Consider the following 17,141-nt stretch of genomic DNA (forward strand, 5'->3'; position numbering starts at 1 on the left):
CCTTTGGGCGACATAACCATGAATTCCAGAAGTTGGCCTAGTCATTAGCAAGCTACAGTTTACAGTAACAAGCCAACATTATCCTGTGGAACCAGCAGGTGTAAGGCCCTAACTCTACTGGTATCTTTGAAAAGAAAGATAATGATATTGATTAGGACTTCTAATATCAGTGGTCAGCGTAATGCTTAGCTTCAGGCAGTTGGGTCTAAAAATCTTTGATTCCACCAAACCCTTGGATGGAGCTGAAAGAGGCTTACTTGAGCAACAGAAGAATTAGCCTACTCACACACAGCTCTACAGTCCCTCTAGCAACAAATGTACCACCTTCAGTATCCCTGGGGCTTTTTTATATGATGAAGATGGGGTACTTAAGAAATACAAGTTGTGCCTGGTTTGTATCAACCTCCTCAATCCTTTTTAGGGAGATTTATTGAGCTTAGAGATGTGTTTCTGACTCCTTTTGAGATAGAGTTCACCATGCTAATACTCCTGTACCTGTGTGTCTACGAACAGGAATGTCTTGGGTAGACTTTGAAGGCCTGCCTTCATCATGATCTTCCTCACGTCATCTCGCCATTCAGTCATGCCATAATTTTTGGACAGTTCTATCTGGAAACACTCATAATCTGCCCTAAAGGAAAGAGAAGCCTGGGGAGTTACATCCAACTAAAATCTCTCTTTTGTCAATCCTGAGCATGTGTCATGGACTCAGGGGGAGAGGACTCAAGCAAGTTGTTTTCCTGCAATGACTCCTCAGCACACACCTGACCTTGTGCATGTTCAGTCACCAACTCAAGAGCATGTTTTACTCAAAGCAGAGATACCTGAGCTAGCTGGAATCCAGGAGAAGTACAACTCCATGAACTAAGAGTCACACTGCTTCTTGGGCCCAGTGCCTCAGAGCGCAGAGGGATCAACTCAACATGGATTTTTTTTGTGATGCTGCCCTTGGAACCTGGTGCACCTGGGACCTGTGACTGAGTTTCTCTAGGATCACACCCTGTATTCAGAGCTGGAAGAATTTGTTTCCCCAGCCTAGTTTCCTGGCTCTTCATATTTCCCTTTTGAGGTCCCTGGCTCCCAAGACTCAAAAGTCCTACTTGCCAGGCTGCCAGTGTCACTTCATCACTTATCACTAGTAACTCCTGTCTTTGTCTTCTCGCTGCTCAGCTCCCCGGAATGACTCTTTTAGTGTACATGTGTGTGTTAACTAAGCCCTAGCTCTCAAGTGTTAAATCTGAAGAGTCAGCAACCAGAAAAATGCATAACCAGTATCAGGAAGGGCAGGAAAAGAGGCTCTCTAGAGGCATCCCCAATGGAGCTGCTCCACATTATGTGCACAGGAGCGCATTACTTACATATGAGATGCCAGTCTGGTGAGAGACTGTCTCCCACTCCCCCCAACACCCAGGAGAAGAGCATTCCCTCGAGCCTGCCGCAGGATCCGGCTGATTCGGCAGATATGCTGTATCGCATCCATGAAAAACACAAGCTTCAGCTCTGGGGTGTTGATTTGATTGTACTCCTCCAGATAATCCTCAATCACAACCTTCAGCTGTGGGCAGAAACAGTCAATTGTGGCTACCAGATAAAAGCAATGGTGGGTGGGTGGCTGTGTGTAAGCACAGCCAGGCTTCTGGGATGACCCTGGTGCTCAGCAGTGTCTGGGAGCAGCTGCCTCACTCAGTTGCTCCCTAGGAGCTGCTTGTGGGGTGGTAATGGCTCTCATAGCTCCATGTTCTTACAGGAGCTACCATTGGACTGGGCTGAATTTAGCTAGTAGTGGTGGCAGCAGTTGTTGAATGGTGCCTTTAAACTAAATGAGGCAAGTGACAAGGTCTGCTGTTCCCAGCAGTGCTATTTGCTTGGAGAAACAGCAAGGCATAGTTCAAAATAAAATAGCTTATAGCTGCCTGGCCCATGCTGTTCCAGGGCTTCCCTCTGGCAGAGCTTCCTTGCTCTATAGCTGACTACTGCCTGCTGCTGCACCCTGTGGTCAAGATCCTGGCTGGAAAGGGCAAGTTCTGGAAGAAAACCCTGCTGGCTGTAGATGATTAGAGAAGAACACTCCTCTCCCAGTCCAGCCATCACACAGAATAGCTGCAGGAGCAGTCTCTCCTGTCCCTTTCCAGGGCTCTCTTCAACAGCACCCTCAGGCCAGAGGAGATGAAGCATGAAGACATGTGGGATTTTATCCTACTTCCTTGCCAATCTCACTGTGATCCTGGGCAAGCATCATCAGCTGGAATTCATACAGTGCCGAGATCCCTGCCTAGGTGCCAAAGTCCTGTGGCACATCAGTGGACTGTGCAGCAACTTGGTAAGTCTGGCTGTCCCAGCTGTGCTCACCCCAGTGGGGGAGAGGCCCACCTACTTTGTGAAAGAGATTGGAAAGCTCAGTTAATTACCAGTCCTTGTCACACAGCTATCACAAGAGGAGAGGTGGCAGGGTAATCATCTGTTTCTGATAATGAATGCAAAATGCACTGCTCATTGCCTTTGCTTAATTATCACTACCAAAGTACTCCCAGTATCTTCTCCAACAGGGAATATGGCAGTAACATTAATTACTTGTAAAGGTCAATTTTGAAGTCTTTAATGGCAAAAGTAGTATTGTTTGGGGGTAATGTGCTATCTCTTTCCAGCAAACTTCATTTTTCAATCCCAAGTGCAGCTCATTTCTGAGATTTGGCATAGCAGCCTGCCCCAGGATGGCAATTCAGAGACACCTCAACTTCCTATTGCACCAAATGCAGCCACTGTCTACATCTGTGGTGGAATTTCACAGGAGAGCCCTGGGAGGGCTTGTGATTCCAGACACCTTCAAATCAAGCAGCCCCTGGTTGAGCCCCTGGTTACTGCTGTTTTCTTTTGTTTGCAGAAGACTTGGAAGGTGTGAACATAGTTCACATATTAATGATTCCCAGGGTCCTTACCTTTTCCTTGCTGTCAATTGCTTTGTAGAGTTTGATATTGGCACTTGGCTCCATGAAGTCCCCAAACAGAACTGGCTGGGAGGGGACAACCTCCTCAAAAGTGGTGCCTAACTCCTCCATCATACTCTTCATTAGGTTGTCAAACCAGGTCCGGTCCTCCTTGCTGACCAGGCGATCACAGAAGACCCGGCAGCTCTCATGGTACCATAGTCTCAGCAGGTACAGTTTGTTCTGGTAGGAAATCCCAGCAAAACACCCCCGTGAGAGAAGCAGAGAAGTATTAAGAGCCTTGCTGCCAGGAAAGCTGGTTTCTGCCCTGCATATGGCCAGCTCCACTCCCGCTAGAAGGCAGCTAGAGTGGAGAAAGAACTGGATGGAGGAAGCTGCATTCCCTTCTCCTCTCAAAAACAACTCTTATCAAAACAGCTGCTTTGCAGAGCGCTCCTTACAGCTTCAGCTAATCCTCCATTTATTTGTCCATATGTCAGGCTTTGAGAGATTTAAATTTCATGTTGTTTGTCCTTATCTCGCCCCCAGTCTGATTTAATTTTTTACTGTTTTCAGAAGTTTTAATTTTTTTTTAAAGATCCTTTTATTTGGGTGTAGCACAGAGCCAGTGTCCCAAGTACTTCTTTGATAAGTCAATCTCTACTGGCTAGGCTGGAGCCAGAGGAAGGCCCTCGGGAGAGCCAAAGGGGCAGAAGCCTCCATTGCTGCAAGCTGGTAAACAGGACAACACCTCTGCCCCTGAGTGGTCCCCCGTCTGGTCCCCTATGGTTCTGTCCAGCCCTGAATGGCCAGGCTGTGTCACACTGAATCCCTGTGGCCATTCACCTGCTTTCATGCCAAGTAAGGGCTGGGGTGGTGGGGTGTCTGTTTACTACTGGTACTATGCAATATAACCAAAGGGAAGGTCACCACATTCATCAAAAAGTATCAAAATGCAGCTTCAACAAGAAATTGAGGCCTCTTTGCAGGCCTGTCAGTAAGGCTTGAACTGGAACATTTCTGGTCTTCCCATGGGTGGCATGGCTGTGCTGATGGCAGGACTCACCTTGATGTCGCTGGGCTCAGCCATGAGCATGCCCTGGAACACCTTGGAGAGGTCTCTCAGGTTGAACGTGTAATGTGACTTTGCTGGTGTGGGCAGCAGCTGGGATGTGATGGTCAAATACACATAGATAGTAGCATCAACCAAGGGCTCGTTCAAGTCTTTGACTGCAAGTGCTCCTGCTGCAGAGACAGAGGAAGGTGGAGAGGATGCCAAGGTGGTGACTCTGGGATGAGAAGGTCCTAGCAGTGCAGGCAGGTGGCACTGAGTGGCAGAGGTGTTGCTAGGACTTAGCCAGGAACACACTTGTCTTCTGATTTCTTATGCAGAGACTGTGTGGGCACCTGACCAAACACTTGCTCACTGCAGTGGACAGTTTGCCAATGAGTATCCCAACCAAAGGGAATCAGATCTGGGAAGGGAAGAACGCATCACAACAATTCTGCAGCATTAAGACTCCACACACCCCAGGGAGAGAGGAGACACTGCCAGACAGGTAATTGGTGCCTACCTGATATACTTGCAGGCAGGTTTTCCTTCTCCCCCCTTATACTCCCTCAGTGGAGTCCCAGCTAATTTTAAGCTAGGAGGTGTGAGTGTCCTCTTAGCTAAATCGCCTTGTAATTCATTTTGCTCAGCAAATGCAAAACTACTGAGGAATAATTTCTTATGCAATAGTCTGGCAAAATTTAAACAGAGCTGCCAGTTTCGGGTTGTGCTTTTTAATTTTTTTTTACTTCCAGTGAAGTTAATTACAAACACTGCTGGGGAAGTGGAGCCCTCTGACACCCTAACATTTTGCACTTTTCTGCATTATTTCCAAAATTCTTTAACTTCTTTTTAAATCACAGCTAGATGCTTCAGTGTGCCTGAGCTCACAGTCAGGTACTAATGCTTGTGAATATTGCAAGCACTCAGAAAGCTCTGCTTTGCTTCTGTCTCTCACAGCGCAGCATTCTCACTCCTTTCTACTGGCAGATTTGCAGATGAGGGCACATTTACAAAGATGATCCTAAATTCCCACCCTGTCAAATATAAGAGGACTCATTTCGCTCCAAATCAACCCTTTTTTTCTGGGTGCTGTAGCACCATGTTTAGATCCTCCCTGCTCAGCTGTCCACAGGCTGCAGCAGATGGAGAGTAACAGAAGGCTCTGCTTCCACAGAAGGCTGTTGTCTGGGCAAGTGTCTGTCTGCTGAAAGCACAGGTAAGCTATGCCATGCTGTGCCCATCAGCCTGTTCTGCTCACAGTCTCTCTCATCTTTCTGCTCTTACTTACGCACAGGATCTCTGTAACTTCTTTCTCCTAGGAGTCCAGCTAGAAAAAGGCAAAACACCTGAATTACCACTTCACTTGCTGAGATGAAGGATATCTGCACCATCCATCACTGACAAAATCCTCTTTGAAAGGCCTAGGCTATGGGATACCTTATGAAACCATGAAAGCCAAAGTTAAGTTTGCTGATTTGTACCAGCAGAGTTCAGTCCTGAGACTAAACAGCACATGAGCTCTCTGTTTGCTAAGATTCAAACAACACTTTCCCAAAAGCATCTTCAAGAAGCTAATGCAATTTCCAGCTTCCAACACTTTGATCAGATCATCAATATTTATTCCTCCCCTTCCAACCTCCATTATCATCAGGTTGACTTGTAACACGAGGAGAAGGTGGCAATTGTCTGCAGAACTTACCCATCCAGCTGCCAAGGATGGTGGAGAAGATAGCCTTCTTGCTGCTGTCCTCCATTTCTGTGAAGGAGAGGTAGTTGAAATGGCGGGTGAGGCGTGGAGTGACAGCATTCCTTCCCCCTCCAGGAGGTCCCATGGCACAGACAAAATTAATATCTACCAGCTTCACAAAAGTACCTTGAAGAGTGCAAAATCAGGAATGAATGCTAAGCTGTAGCTAAAAATCCCCACCACAAATCTCCACAGCAGTATGCATATCTATCAGCAGGCCAACTTTTGCCAAGACTACTGGGCAAAGGATCTGGGTCATACCGATCTGTTTCCTGTCGTACCAGCCCTGGTGGTCCATCCACTGCCGTAGAAGCTCAATGGGAGGCTGAGCACCATATTTCTCCAGCATGGGCATGTTCAAGTCATCAATAAAAAATATGAAATACCGCCCAACTGGAGGCCCAAACACACCCTTCCGCCTGTAAGGACAAAAGGCTTATAAGGACACAGGACAACTCCTGTTGCAAAGGTACTCCTAACTTGATCCAAAAGCAGTTTTTTCTCCAGAGGCTTCCTGGGTCAGCAGTTTCAGCTATCCTTACACTTACGCTCCATATACCACTTTATCTGGGCCTTTGCACAGAAAAGATCCAGAGCGGTGTTTGAGTTACTGGCTTCTTTCCAAACACAAGCAAAATTTTTTTTCTACTTATGCACAATGTACATGAATAAATGGGTGCAAATAAAAGCAAAGCTTGGGCCCATGAATCTGTTGGAAACTTCAAACCAGTGGCAGAGCAGGGTGGAAAAAGGGCAGCTGTTAACCATGGGGAGTTGGACTGGGGGTCAGCAACCATATTTTCTCCCATCAGTTTCTATAAAGATTCCACACCAGGGTTTGCAAACACCTGTGCTGTGAAATGTAGTCCTTCTGGAATAACTAGAATTGGAGCAACTTCTATAGACCCTTACTAATCCTTCTCACTTTCTTGCCATTTTATCAAGTTATTACTGGCTCTCACAATCCCAGCTAGGATTTTCTGTGTGTCCTATTTGTTATCCGCAGCTGTATGCGCTTGGGACCCCTTCAGGTCTTGGTATGAAACTACATGGCCAAGGTGATAGAAACACTGAGCTCAGGGATACTGCCTTTGCAAACCCAGAAAGGAAACTTGCCTCTTCTCCAGTTTGCTGTCAATGAGATCCTGGGTTTGGTTAGCAGAGGTGTGTGCCGAAAACATCAGGAACTGTGTGATGTATCTAAGAGGCAAGTTCTTCAAAAGTTTGTCTGTAATTGTGACAGTCTTCCCTGTGCCAGTGGGACCAACGCAGAGAACCTAGAAGCACAATCAACAATGCAGTGTAACCATAGGCATACAGTCTGTGTTTCTCAGCGCTCTGACATTTGCTGGAGGAAAGGCAGGTTACTGCCCACTTAAGCATTCAAAGGCTGGGAGAGGACAGAAGGCTTGCTTCTTCAGTAAGGACAGCTGTTCATCAGATCTCTTGGTGTGCAAGGAATGCAACAAAGGAGTATGAAATGGAACCATAGGAAACAGGTAAAGAGGGATGGTGATGGGCTACCTAGCAATTGCTGCATTTTGATTGATTGTTGATATTCCTTTGGGGCATTGGCATGGTGTCTGGGGACTGAATGGAGAGCTCCTATTGCTTAGGCACAGCTTTTGTGCAGAGAAATATAAATCAGTGAGAGTGGGAAATAATCTCAAAGTATCAGGTAGCTGCTAGGTTCTGACTGCACTGGGAGAGGAAAAGGTGCTCCTGTTGAAGAGAACAGGCTTGAATCAAAAAATGAAAGACAAGGCTGGGCACGTACTGGCTTATGGTTAGTGAGCAACAGCTCCAGCAGATGGGCCATTCGGACTGTGTTCATCGTGGGCACAATAATGTCACAGAAGTTGGTATCAGGAACGATGGTGAACTTTGCCGTAGAGTCCAGCCATTTCTCCCAGCACACCTGAAAGGTATGGGTGTGTTTAGAGGGGGTGGTCGTATCAATACCCAATGGGAACAGGAAAACCGTATTTCTGCTGTGTTTTCCCCCATCACAGCTCCTTGTGTAGTAGCTCAAATTCTGATGAAGAATTCAGGTTTCCAGCCCTTTGTCTAGTCTTGCCACCTATACCTTTCTGTATGGCAATGCTGTGAGTGCCTGACTCATTTCCTTTGTGAGGGAGGTAGCCCAAGAGTTAGAGATCATTGCACCTGCAGCAGCATACTTGTCCTCCATCTGAAAACTGGGATCAAAGGGTGATGGAGCACTTGTGATATCTGCAAGAATGGGAATTCTTTCCTAAGCTGTCCTATCCTGTAAGGGCCCCCATGGCAGAGGGCCAAACAGGGCTTAGATGGAATCCTATATTCATGTTTGGTACCATCACCTGTATTGCACTCAGAGACAGAGGGAGGTTTTGTACTTGTACAAGTCACAGATGACTTGTGCTAGAATCAAGTCACAGGCTAACCTCCCAGAGACTACCATACAAGTGAGATGGAGGTTTTGTCAGGGATGTGCTGAAGAACACTGAGAAAATGTGCATTACTGGCCACCTCATGTGGCCTTCCCACAGAGATGATGTGGCAGCTTCTGCTAAGCATCTGATGCTCTCGTAGAGCTCCTTACTTTGCTCTGTAAGAAGGGGAAGCAGTTTTACTCTTTTTTCTTTCCTCCCCCCAGCCCAGGGGCTGGTAACTGTCAGTCAGATGGGCCTTGCATGCCCTGCTGCTCTGCTGTCTCCTGTGAAAGAGATGGCATATTTGTTTGCCTTGCTCCTCCTCCAGACTCTGCTGCACACAGCTGTTTTGCTGTTGTGCACTGCTTTCTAACACAGACAGACCTTTCCGTCTGAGCTTCTCCATCTGAGTCCTCCTGCAGCAGCCACACTTGTAAAGCCCTCTCACTTTCCTGACCACTGGCAGAGGTATTCAGGTCTCAACTGACCAGTCCTTGGCTCAGATTCAAAAGATCTGCTTCACAACCCTGAGGGAAAGAAACTGCCTTCTTCCTTTAATGAAAAGCTTCATTTCACTTTAAACATTCTCACTTGTTTCCAATTGGCCTTTATTATTTGCCCTTGATAAGAAAATCCTACCAAATCCAGCAGGATTGTGTTGCTTCCTGGTCCCTCCCCCCAAATTTCCCAGCTTAGAGTTGAAAGTGAAATATTTTACCTCCCTAATGATGTCCTCATCCAGATCATCTTCAGCACTGCTAAGCCCAGCATCGTAGAGTTTATAGTCATAAACCATTCCTTCTTCTGGGAAAAGTAACTGGATCTGTGGAAATAAAGCTAAGGTGAACCTTGCTGCCACTCAGCTGAATTCACATGAGGATCTGCACTACTGCAAGGAAGACTTTACTGATAGGATGCTGCCCAGGCCAGGAGGGGCAGATCTCTCTCCCAGATCTTCCAGCTCTAGGGTCCCTTGTAGTTTGAAGCAGATGTGGTATACCAGATCACAAGAGGAAGCCCATCCAAGGCCTCCAGGCATTCAAGAAGCTCTGACTCCCATTCCTCATTACCAGTTCCTCTATAATGAGAGAGGATCTTCTTTTCCTTTACTCACCTTTTCCTTTGCCATCTTCTCCCTCAGCCACAAGCTGAAGGCCATGCGGCCTTGGGAATCTCCAGTAGCGCCCACACTCCAGATCAAGGCAAATATAAACCAGGGTTCAATCAGCTCTCCAATACGAGCTGTCTTCTCCTGTGGAATCATCCTAATTCCCTGAGAACCAGAGAAGAGAAGTAAAATTCTCAGGCATGGTTAAGGTACACCAGGCACTTAATGTGCTCATAATTCTATTCAGCTTCTGTATAGCTTTTGCTAGCCAGTTTTTCACAGGCCTTATTAATGTATCCTGTGGATTTAAACTTGCTGTTTCATTGGTGTACTTGAAAGACTCCCCTTGCTGAGCTAGTGTCACTCAACAGGAGCTGGGAGAACAATTTAGTCTTTTCTTGTTAATTTGAAAATTGTCCAGCCTTCTTCAATGCTACTTCTCAAAGGACCTGCAATACGAAGTGCATTGCTGCTTAGCTCTGATCTCAGCTTTCCACTCATTCTCTAATTCCCTCTGCTATAAATAAAAGTGAACATCTTCTCTCCAGCCTGGTAGGCATGGAGTTTTTCTTTTGCTCTTTCAGTGGGCAATGCATAATCCTTCCAGGTTTACCTGTGCTTTGCAGGATGTTGTATTGCCTTATGCCACGTAGATGAGCTACAGCGTAACGTTTCTGCACCAACACTGTTCTCTGGTGACTAACCCTCTGCATGACTTAGTGCCCTTAAGAGTTACAGGTGCACACAAGCGATAACAGCAAAATCCTACCTCAGTGGGAATGAAAGGCTGAAACAAACATTCCAAGAGCATGAGAAGGCTCCTTGTGAGGTTACTGTCTGTTGAGGCAATTATCTCCTTCACAGAACTCCGGACAAAACTGATGGCCTCCTGTAAGGAGAGGCTCAGTGTCACCATCCAACACACTTGACTTTGCTTTTACCTTCTAGGGTTCTGGTTTCATCTTGCCTCCTTGCAAGCTACATTTAGCAGGGAGGGCATGACTGAGAATGCTGCCATTTCCTACTGTGTCCCGAGTACAACCGTTTTGACTGGAGAAAAGTCAAACTGCTTGGTTCAGTCTTAGCCACAAGAAACCTTGGGGCCTGCCTTTTGGTTCTGTGCAACAGTGACATGCATCTTATGCCATCACTGCTGTTAAATGTTTTGCTCCCTTCAGACCTCTCCTTTGCAGCTCTAGGTTATTAATTAAAATAGTGGCTCAGGAGAAGAGCTGAAATAACCAGACTTGTTCTTACAACTTTCTCCCTAGAGTAACTCCACTGTAAGCAATGGAGCTGCACCAGGGATGACATTATCCAGAAGATAATTTTAAAAGGAAATAAAACAAACTCTAACGACCAATAGGACTAAGACACATCTGCAGGGATCAGTGAATAGCCTCTATTAAACCCAGGAAATTCATAGACTAGTGTGTATACTGGTAGTCTGAAGTATTCCCACAATGGTATTTAAATCCAGGCTGGTCTGGTTGATATCTAAGCTGATAAGCTCCAAGCCACAGAAGGGCTGGAACAGCACGGTAGCTCACCTTGAGGAATCTCCTGAAGAGAGACACTAGCTGCTGTGAGAAGGGCTGAATGATGCCTGGGATTTTTTGCAGCCAGCACTCTATGAAGGGCTCCAGCCCCAAGATGCTGGGTTCCAGGTAAACCATGCCACAGCGGGAGACTGTGGAAGGGGAAGCAACAGCCAGATCCTGGACTTCAAACATTATGGTCATGCTCTGGAAATTGCAAAAGGAGAGAATGGAGAACAAGGACTTGATAATTTCTAAGATGTCTTTCAGCATAATTTGGTGAAGTTGCTATTTTCCCCTTTGTTACAGAAGCCCTCTTTTTGTTGTGTTTGTGCAGCACAGCAGAGGTCTGGCCAACAAAGGTCTGCTAATTGAGATACCAATTTCCATATGAGTCCATCACAGACACCAAATGGAAAGTAAAAGGCAAGCCTGTTCCAGGAGGGAGGAAGGAAAACAGACAACAGGCAGCAAAAGCGGGAAGGATAAGTTACCTCTGTCAGCTTGATGATTTCCCCTGAACTGAGACACAGCTTCTTATTGTCATCCAGCACCGTGTTCATGTTCTCAATCCACAAAGCGTCAACTGGCCCATCAAACATGTACCACTTCTTGCTGGTGTTGGTGGCTGCAGCTCCCTGCCGGATGAGTGAGGAAAGGATCCCATCTGTCCTGAAAGGAGGGAGGAAGGCAGGGCGTGGGCCATTCTGTTTTTGCTGAAATCAATGGCAAAGCTTCCACCATATCAGTCAAGAAACCCAGAATCTTATCCTGATTCATGTGCTGGAGGATACCTATGCCTCACGTGCTGATGAGCTGCATCAAGGATCATCACATTCTTTGTTTTACTGAGACATACATCTGAGCCCGAGTGGCACCATGAGACAACTTCTTTGGGCATTAGGATCTGGACTTCGTGTCATCTTGCTATAAAATGGCAAGCTTCCCTTTAACTTTTCTGTGCTCAATGAAAAGCAAAAAGGCCTTGCCAGCATCCAGTACAGGTCTTAGATGGGTTATCCGCTCTCTGGAGATGTCTCTTTCTCCACAAAGTATAAAGGGAGGCTCAGGACAGCTACTCTGCTAATTCAGGTGCTTCAGCTGGGTAACTATAGGTTAGGAGGATGAATCCAGGTTAAAGAGCATGACTCTACCCTTTTTATAACTGTGGTTCCCCATCCTCAGCTGCCTGTGAACCTAGGTGGTGCTTGAGCTGGTGAACAGGAGAGCAAACACACAAGGAATGCTGGCTGTGGACAGTTAGAGCTTCATCTGTACATGGAAACTTGGAGTGGAATTTCTGTTCAGTCCCTGAACTCTACTCCAATTATTAAGTAATTATTTGTTATTTTTATAGCGCTAGTGAATTCCATGGTATTGTTACTGAGATCAAGGGAAAACAGTCTGTTCTAAAGCTCAGCTGATTAAAACAGATGGATTTGTCTGCAAATACATTTTACATAGCTGCTGTATTTTTCTTTTTGTCATGTTCATGTGCCTGTGTGCTGCTCTTGGGTAGAGTCACATCATAAATAAACTGTTGAGCTTAACTAGAATATCCGATAAAATGTCCTTCATGCACCAGAGCCCAGGTTGGGCAGCTCTGGGTCTCAGCATCAGTAATGTTTACTTTTCCTAGAGGCAGTTAGTTTCATGTTTATTTTGTTTCTCTGGTTTTACAGAACAGAGTCTTTAGCTTTGCCCCTAAGCAAGGGGTAGATGACAAGGCCAAAGGGAGATTCACGCTGCTTCTCACACCTTTGCTTCTGGATGAAGCGAGCTGCAACGTCAGCCTCAGGTCACATAGGGAAACATAAGCAGTAGGACCTGGCTGTTAAAAGGGCAAAAGGTCTATTGGTTCTCACTTCCAAACCATGTAAGCAAGCAAGAGCCCTGGTAACAGGAATGAAATGCTCCTTTATGCCTGAAAGTCTTCCCTCATCACTCAAGGCCACCAGTGTATTTACACAGAACAATTCAAGTGGGCAGCACAGAGGTCACTTTTCTTCAGAAGCAAAGCAAGTGTTTTTAAGCCGCTGTACCTCAGAGGAGGGGCATGTGCTCCAAAGCAATTGAATTACTCCTTGTTACACAGTTAATGCTGTCAGCTGAGCTGCAATAACTGTCTGGGCATGTGCTGGCAGCTGGGCCAAGCGCACAATAAAAGATGTCAGCTTAAATCGCCGTGACTGGCTATTGTAGCTTGGTCAGGATAAGAACTTGATTGCTTCTGGTTTTATGCCACTACCCTAAGTAGTTCTCAGCCTTGAAGAGAAGATGCTCAGGACCAGAAGGAAAATGTTTCCCATCTGGAATAAAGGAAAGCAGGTTTTGTACTTTACCACTCATGTGTTAGCAAGTTGAACTCTCCATAAAGCTGGCCCATTGTGACGGATTTGGGATTCAGTACAAAGTAGCTGACTGCTTCGTAATTCCCACCACTGGCTGCAGGCTGACCTCTCAGTGACGTCATTGCAGCTGCCAGGACTTCATAACTCTGCAAAAGCAGGAGAGCAAGAGAGTTAACTGCCATGGCTCCATAATGACAAAGCCACTTGCTCTCACTGCATTCAAAAGGCAGTGAGAAAGGAGAGACAGTGAAGGATAACATCATAGTAAGGTGATGTCTGGCTGTATTCACAGAAATAAAAAATGCCAGATGCAGGGGGAGGAAGTTAGATCTCCCGTGCAAGAGGCCTGAAGCATCTTGAGATGTCAGAGTACATCTCAGCCTTAGAAATTTGCAGCAGAGCTAATAAACTTCAGTCTCATCTCCCAACTCGAAAGAGTGAGCTACTAATATACTTGCCCATGGCTCTAAATCAATACTAAAAAGCAGCACCTTGGTCCCCTGACTTCTATCTGAGAGAAGCTGAAAATGCCAGAGTGCAAGTCTTCTGTGAAGCTTAACCCTCTGCATCACTAGGTAGGTGATGGTTTGCTGGCACCAGCACAGTGTCTCAACCATACCTTTGTCTTCCCAGAGCCTGCTGGCCCCACTAGCATAAGGCCATGACGAACCACAGTGGTTTCATAGAGCTGGATGCACTTAGTCACAAAACCTGTAGAGGAAGATGATGTGGTGTGGGTCTGGGACCAGCTATCTCTTTCCTAGGGCAGAGCACTGGACAAAAGTCCAGGCCCAGAGGGAGCTTGCGGAGAGCCTTTCCCCTCACCATCAACATCCTTCAGATTCAATTTGATGCAGGATTTGCGAATGGCTTCTTCCAGGATGCCATAATCAACAGGGTTTTCTCTGATCTTGGGAAATAAATCTGAGACAATACCATTGAAGAGCTTGAGGTCATCCTGCAGGAATTTGGGTACGTTGGCATCCCTGATAGCCTGCAGGCAGATCAGCTCCTGCAAAGATTTAAGAACTCAGAACTTCAAAGATCCTGCCTCTCTCCTGTGGCTGCAGAAAAGGTCACATAAGTCTATGACAGTGTGAAATGTAAGCATATTTACCTCATTCATAGTATAATTCTCTCTTTTGAGGTTGCCAGCTGCTGAGATGACAGTCTTCACAGCTCTCATCCCAAAGTCATAGTGGTCCTGGAGAAGGCACAGAGGAAACAATGTCATCTCTAAAAAGAGAGCACCTATGCATGCACTCGTTTAGCAAGTCAGAAAAGAAAAAACTAGAGAGTTATGCCTTCAGAACAACTGCTCCTTCATCCAATTGTGCTCTCAGGATCCTTCAAACAACTAACTAGTCCTCAGCTGTACAGACTATGGGTGAGTAAGATGAGAATAACTGGATGATGAAAAATCCTAGATGGAGGGAGAAGTAGGCAGGGCTGCTTGGCTTAACTGTCCTGGCATTGTAATCCTAACTAGGACTGAAGGTGAATGCAAGTCCAGCCACAGGAGGAGAAATGAGCATTAGAAAGGAGGGAGGTAGATGAAGAATGGGTATTGTGACCTTTTTGTGATATGCTATAACAAGGCACCAAGAGAACCATCTAGGTACTTTGTGCCTAGGCTGAGAAAGCCTCACATTTAAAAAATTTTAATGCACATTAACACCTACCTGGGTGCTGAGCTGCTCTGACAATAGTTTGAACGTTGTGGTGATCTTCTTTGCAAGGATTTTGGCTTCATTAAACCCAAAAGAGTAGAGTGAGATTTCAGCAATCATGGAGTAATCTGGGACCATCATTGCCACAGGACGAAAGAGAGCCTGAAACATACAGTTCCACGACAAGATCAAACCACTGTTGTTTCTTGCTTTTTCCAGCAAACTGAAATGGCTGAATATCTATCCCAAACTGTTTAGAGGACACAGCATGAGTGTGCCTTACACCTGTCAGGATAGCATCCCTGCAGACTGCAATCTGAGGAGTGCCACTCTCTTACAGATGTGATTCAAATCTCAAAATTATGCTAGAAACTTTCCAAAAGTATCACATCCTAATCCTTGTCATGGACACACTAGTGCTCTGGGTAGCATCCAGCACCTGTATCGCCCCTCTTTGTTCTGTTTATGCAATCTACCCTCCTTACCTTCAGGTTATCGGGCAGTTCAGTACGCCCAGCATACCCTGGGTTCATTGTGATAAAGACTGCACAGGATGGGACCAGTGGGATCTCTGTGCCTTCAAACATGAAGTGATCCACCTAGAAAATTAGAAATAGGATCATCCTCAAAGGACAGAGCCTGACCTGCAAATTAAATAATGTAGCAAAATCTTCTAAGAGGAAAACAATGGCTTTCAGTAGTTAAATTATCAAGCACAGACACCCAGAGCTGTGCACAACTGTAGCGACTCAAATCTGGTCCCACTGCAGGAATAAAGTACTACCAGCAATATTTTTCCCTGTTTAAGAAACAGGGCTCATGGAAGATTTACTGATAGGACATGATTTTTTTTTTTTTTTTGGCTTTTGAACAGACTTCTATCCCTGCAGTTGTAAACAAACATCTTTCCATTTATTCTGCAGTAGAGTTTGGACCTGAATTAATTCGTGGCAGAGAGGGCAAAGAGAAACCTAAATCCTTTTTAAAGCTGTGTAGGTAGTAATTTCAGATGGGGGATAAAGTAATGCAGAAGAATTCACGGAGAGCAAGTTTCTAATTCCAAGCCAAAGTGAAGGAGATTCAGGTCTTAACCCCTCTGAGTCTCCAGAGAACAAAGCAGAGGCTGGCTGCTAGACTGGCTGACAGCTGAGTCTCCATATAAAGCCAACTTTACACTGCAATTCTGTGTGTGCATGAGTATGCATTTTTCTGCATATATTGGGTTTTGTGAGTCCACTAAAGCTTGGATAACACATTTAGACAAATGTGGTGCTGAGCAGCTCATGGCAAAACACTGGCTGCCTTTATCATGGCTCCAATTTGTATCAGCTCAGTGGATCCATCTCCCACACCAAAGTCTGCTGGCACTGCAGCTCAAGGTGACATGTACTTCAGCCTGTGAGAGTGTGGGCAACTGTGGCAGCACAGACTAGGGTAAAGTTACAAAATCCACCCAGGATGCTGACTATGTAATGTCCTGATATGATGTGCCAGAGCTAGAGCGTTACTCATGCCTCTCCAAGCTCGAGTACGTCTGCCTGAGTTGCCCCTGAGCAGGTGAAGCTGGTCCTCCTTAAAGATGCATGCAAAGACAAGGACTTGCCTAGACTAGCTCAAGTGGAGATTTTTTGTCTGCCTTCCCATCCACATGTTCACTACATACCCTCTGCTGCTGTGCTTTCTGAATGGTTGTGATCTGCTGGGCTACCACTGACAGCACCTCAATATCAATGCGGTTGAACTCATCAAAGCAAGCCCATGCGCCAGAGCTGGACAAGGAAGGAAAATGAGGGGAGTCAGGAATATCACACAGGAGCAATCTTGCAGTCAAAAGTTCAGCTAGATCTAAAAATTATAAACCCACAACTGGGGAGGCAGCACAGAGGCAGTAAGTGAAAAGCTCCCTAATATTCCACAGCAGGCAGTGACACAGCCACAGTGTACTGGTACAGTGGAAGGGGCTGTTGCCCCTCACCCCAACTATGCATCCCAGGCCATGTGATGAGTGAGAAGGTGCATGGTCCTTGCAAGACCATGGCAGTGTCTGATCCTACAGAGCCTGGAGCAAATTCTGCATGTTACAGATTTGGGCTTTAAAGGCGTATTATGTTGAGTTCCTGTTTTGTATCTGAGCTATAAGTGTAGCAGATACAATTTAGACATCTCTTAAGGCCATTTTTCAGAGCTTGGAAGACTATATATAAAGCTGGAAGCATGTATATGAGGAAGGTGATCTTCCCACAAGGCATGATTTAAGAAGGAAGTTAAATTACTTACAAAGAAAACATCTGAGAAAAGAGTATCGGCTTTTATTGGAGTAACTAATTCAGATTCA

At 45.8% G+C, this 17,141-nt stretch overlaps 1 protein-coding gene across 1 annotated transcript in view; it reads right to left on the reverse strand.

Moving 5' to 3' along the window:
• DNAH1 (dynein axonemal heavy chain 1) overlaps window positions 1-17,141 on the reverse strand; it is a 79,762-nt gene that overhangs the window by 22,562 nt on the left and 40,059 nt on the right. Inside the window, exons 31-51 of the mRNA XM_064455669.1 lie at window positions 16,470-16,575; window positions 15,292-15,405; window positions 14,819-14,968; window positions 14,254-14,340; window positions 13,962-14,148; window positions 13,756-13,847; window positions 13,128-13,282; window positions 11,280-11,457; window positions 10,798-10,992; window positions 10,017-10,136; window positions 9,254-9,412; window positions 8,858-8,962; window positions 7,503-7,643; window positions 6,842-7,002; window positions 5,987-6,144; window positions 5,678-5,851; window positions 5,267-5,305; window positions 3,991-4,169; window positions 2,937-3,167; window positions 1,359-1,555; window positions 496-631 (exon numbers count right to left, since the gene is read on the reverse strand). Coding sequence (XP_064311739.1) covers window positions 496-631; window positions 1,359-1,555; window positions 2,937-3,167; window positions 3,991-4,169; window positions 5,267-5,305; window positions 5,678-5,851; window positions 5,987-6,144; window positions 6,842-7,002; window positions 7,503-7,643; window positions 8,858-8,962; window positions 9,254-9,412; window positions 10,017-10,136; window positions 10,798-10,992; window positions 11,280-11,457; window positions 13,128-13,282; window positions 13,756-13,847; window positions 13,962-14,148; window positions 14,254-14,340; window positions 14,819-14,968; window positions 15,292-15,405; window positions 16,470-16,575 — 3,064 coding nt within the window. The remainder of the gene's footprint in view (window positions 1-495; window positions 632-1,358; window positions 1,556-2,936; window positions 3,168-3,990; window positions 4,170-5,266; window positions 5,306-5,677; window positions 5,852-5,986; window positions 6,145-6,841; window positions 7,003-7,502; window positions 7,644-8,857; window positions 8,963-9,253; window positions 9,413-10,016; window positions 10,137-10,797; window positions 10,993-11,279; window positions 11,458-13,127; window positions 13,283-13,755; window positions 13,848-13,961; window positions 14,149-14,253; window positions 14,341-14,818; window positions 14,969-15,291; window positions 15,406-16,469; window positions 16,576-17,141) is intronic.

Source organism: Phalacrocorax carbo, chromosome 6 (assembly GCF_963921805.1).
Source record: "Phalacrocorax carbo chromosome 6, bPhaCar2.1, whole genome shotgun sequence".
NCBI classification, from domain to species: Eukaryota; Metazoa; Chordata; class Aves; order Suliformes; family Phalacrocoracidae; genus Phalacrocorax; species Phalacrocorax carbo.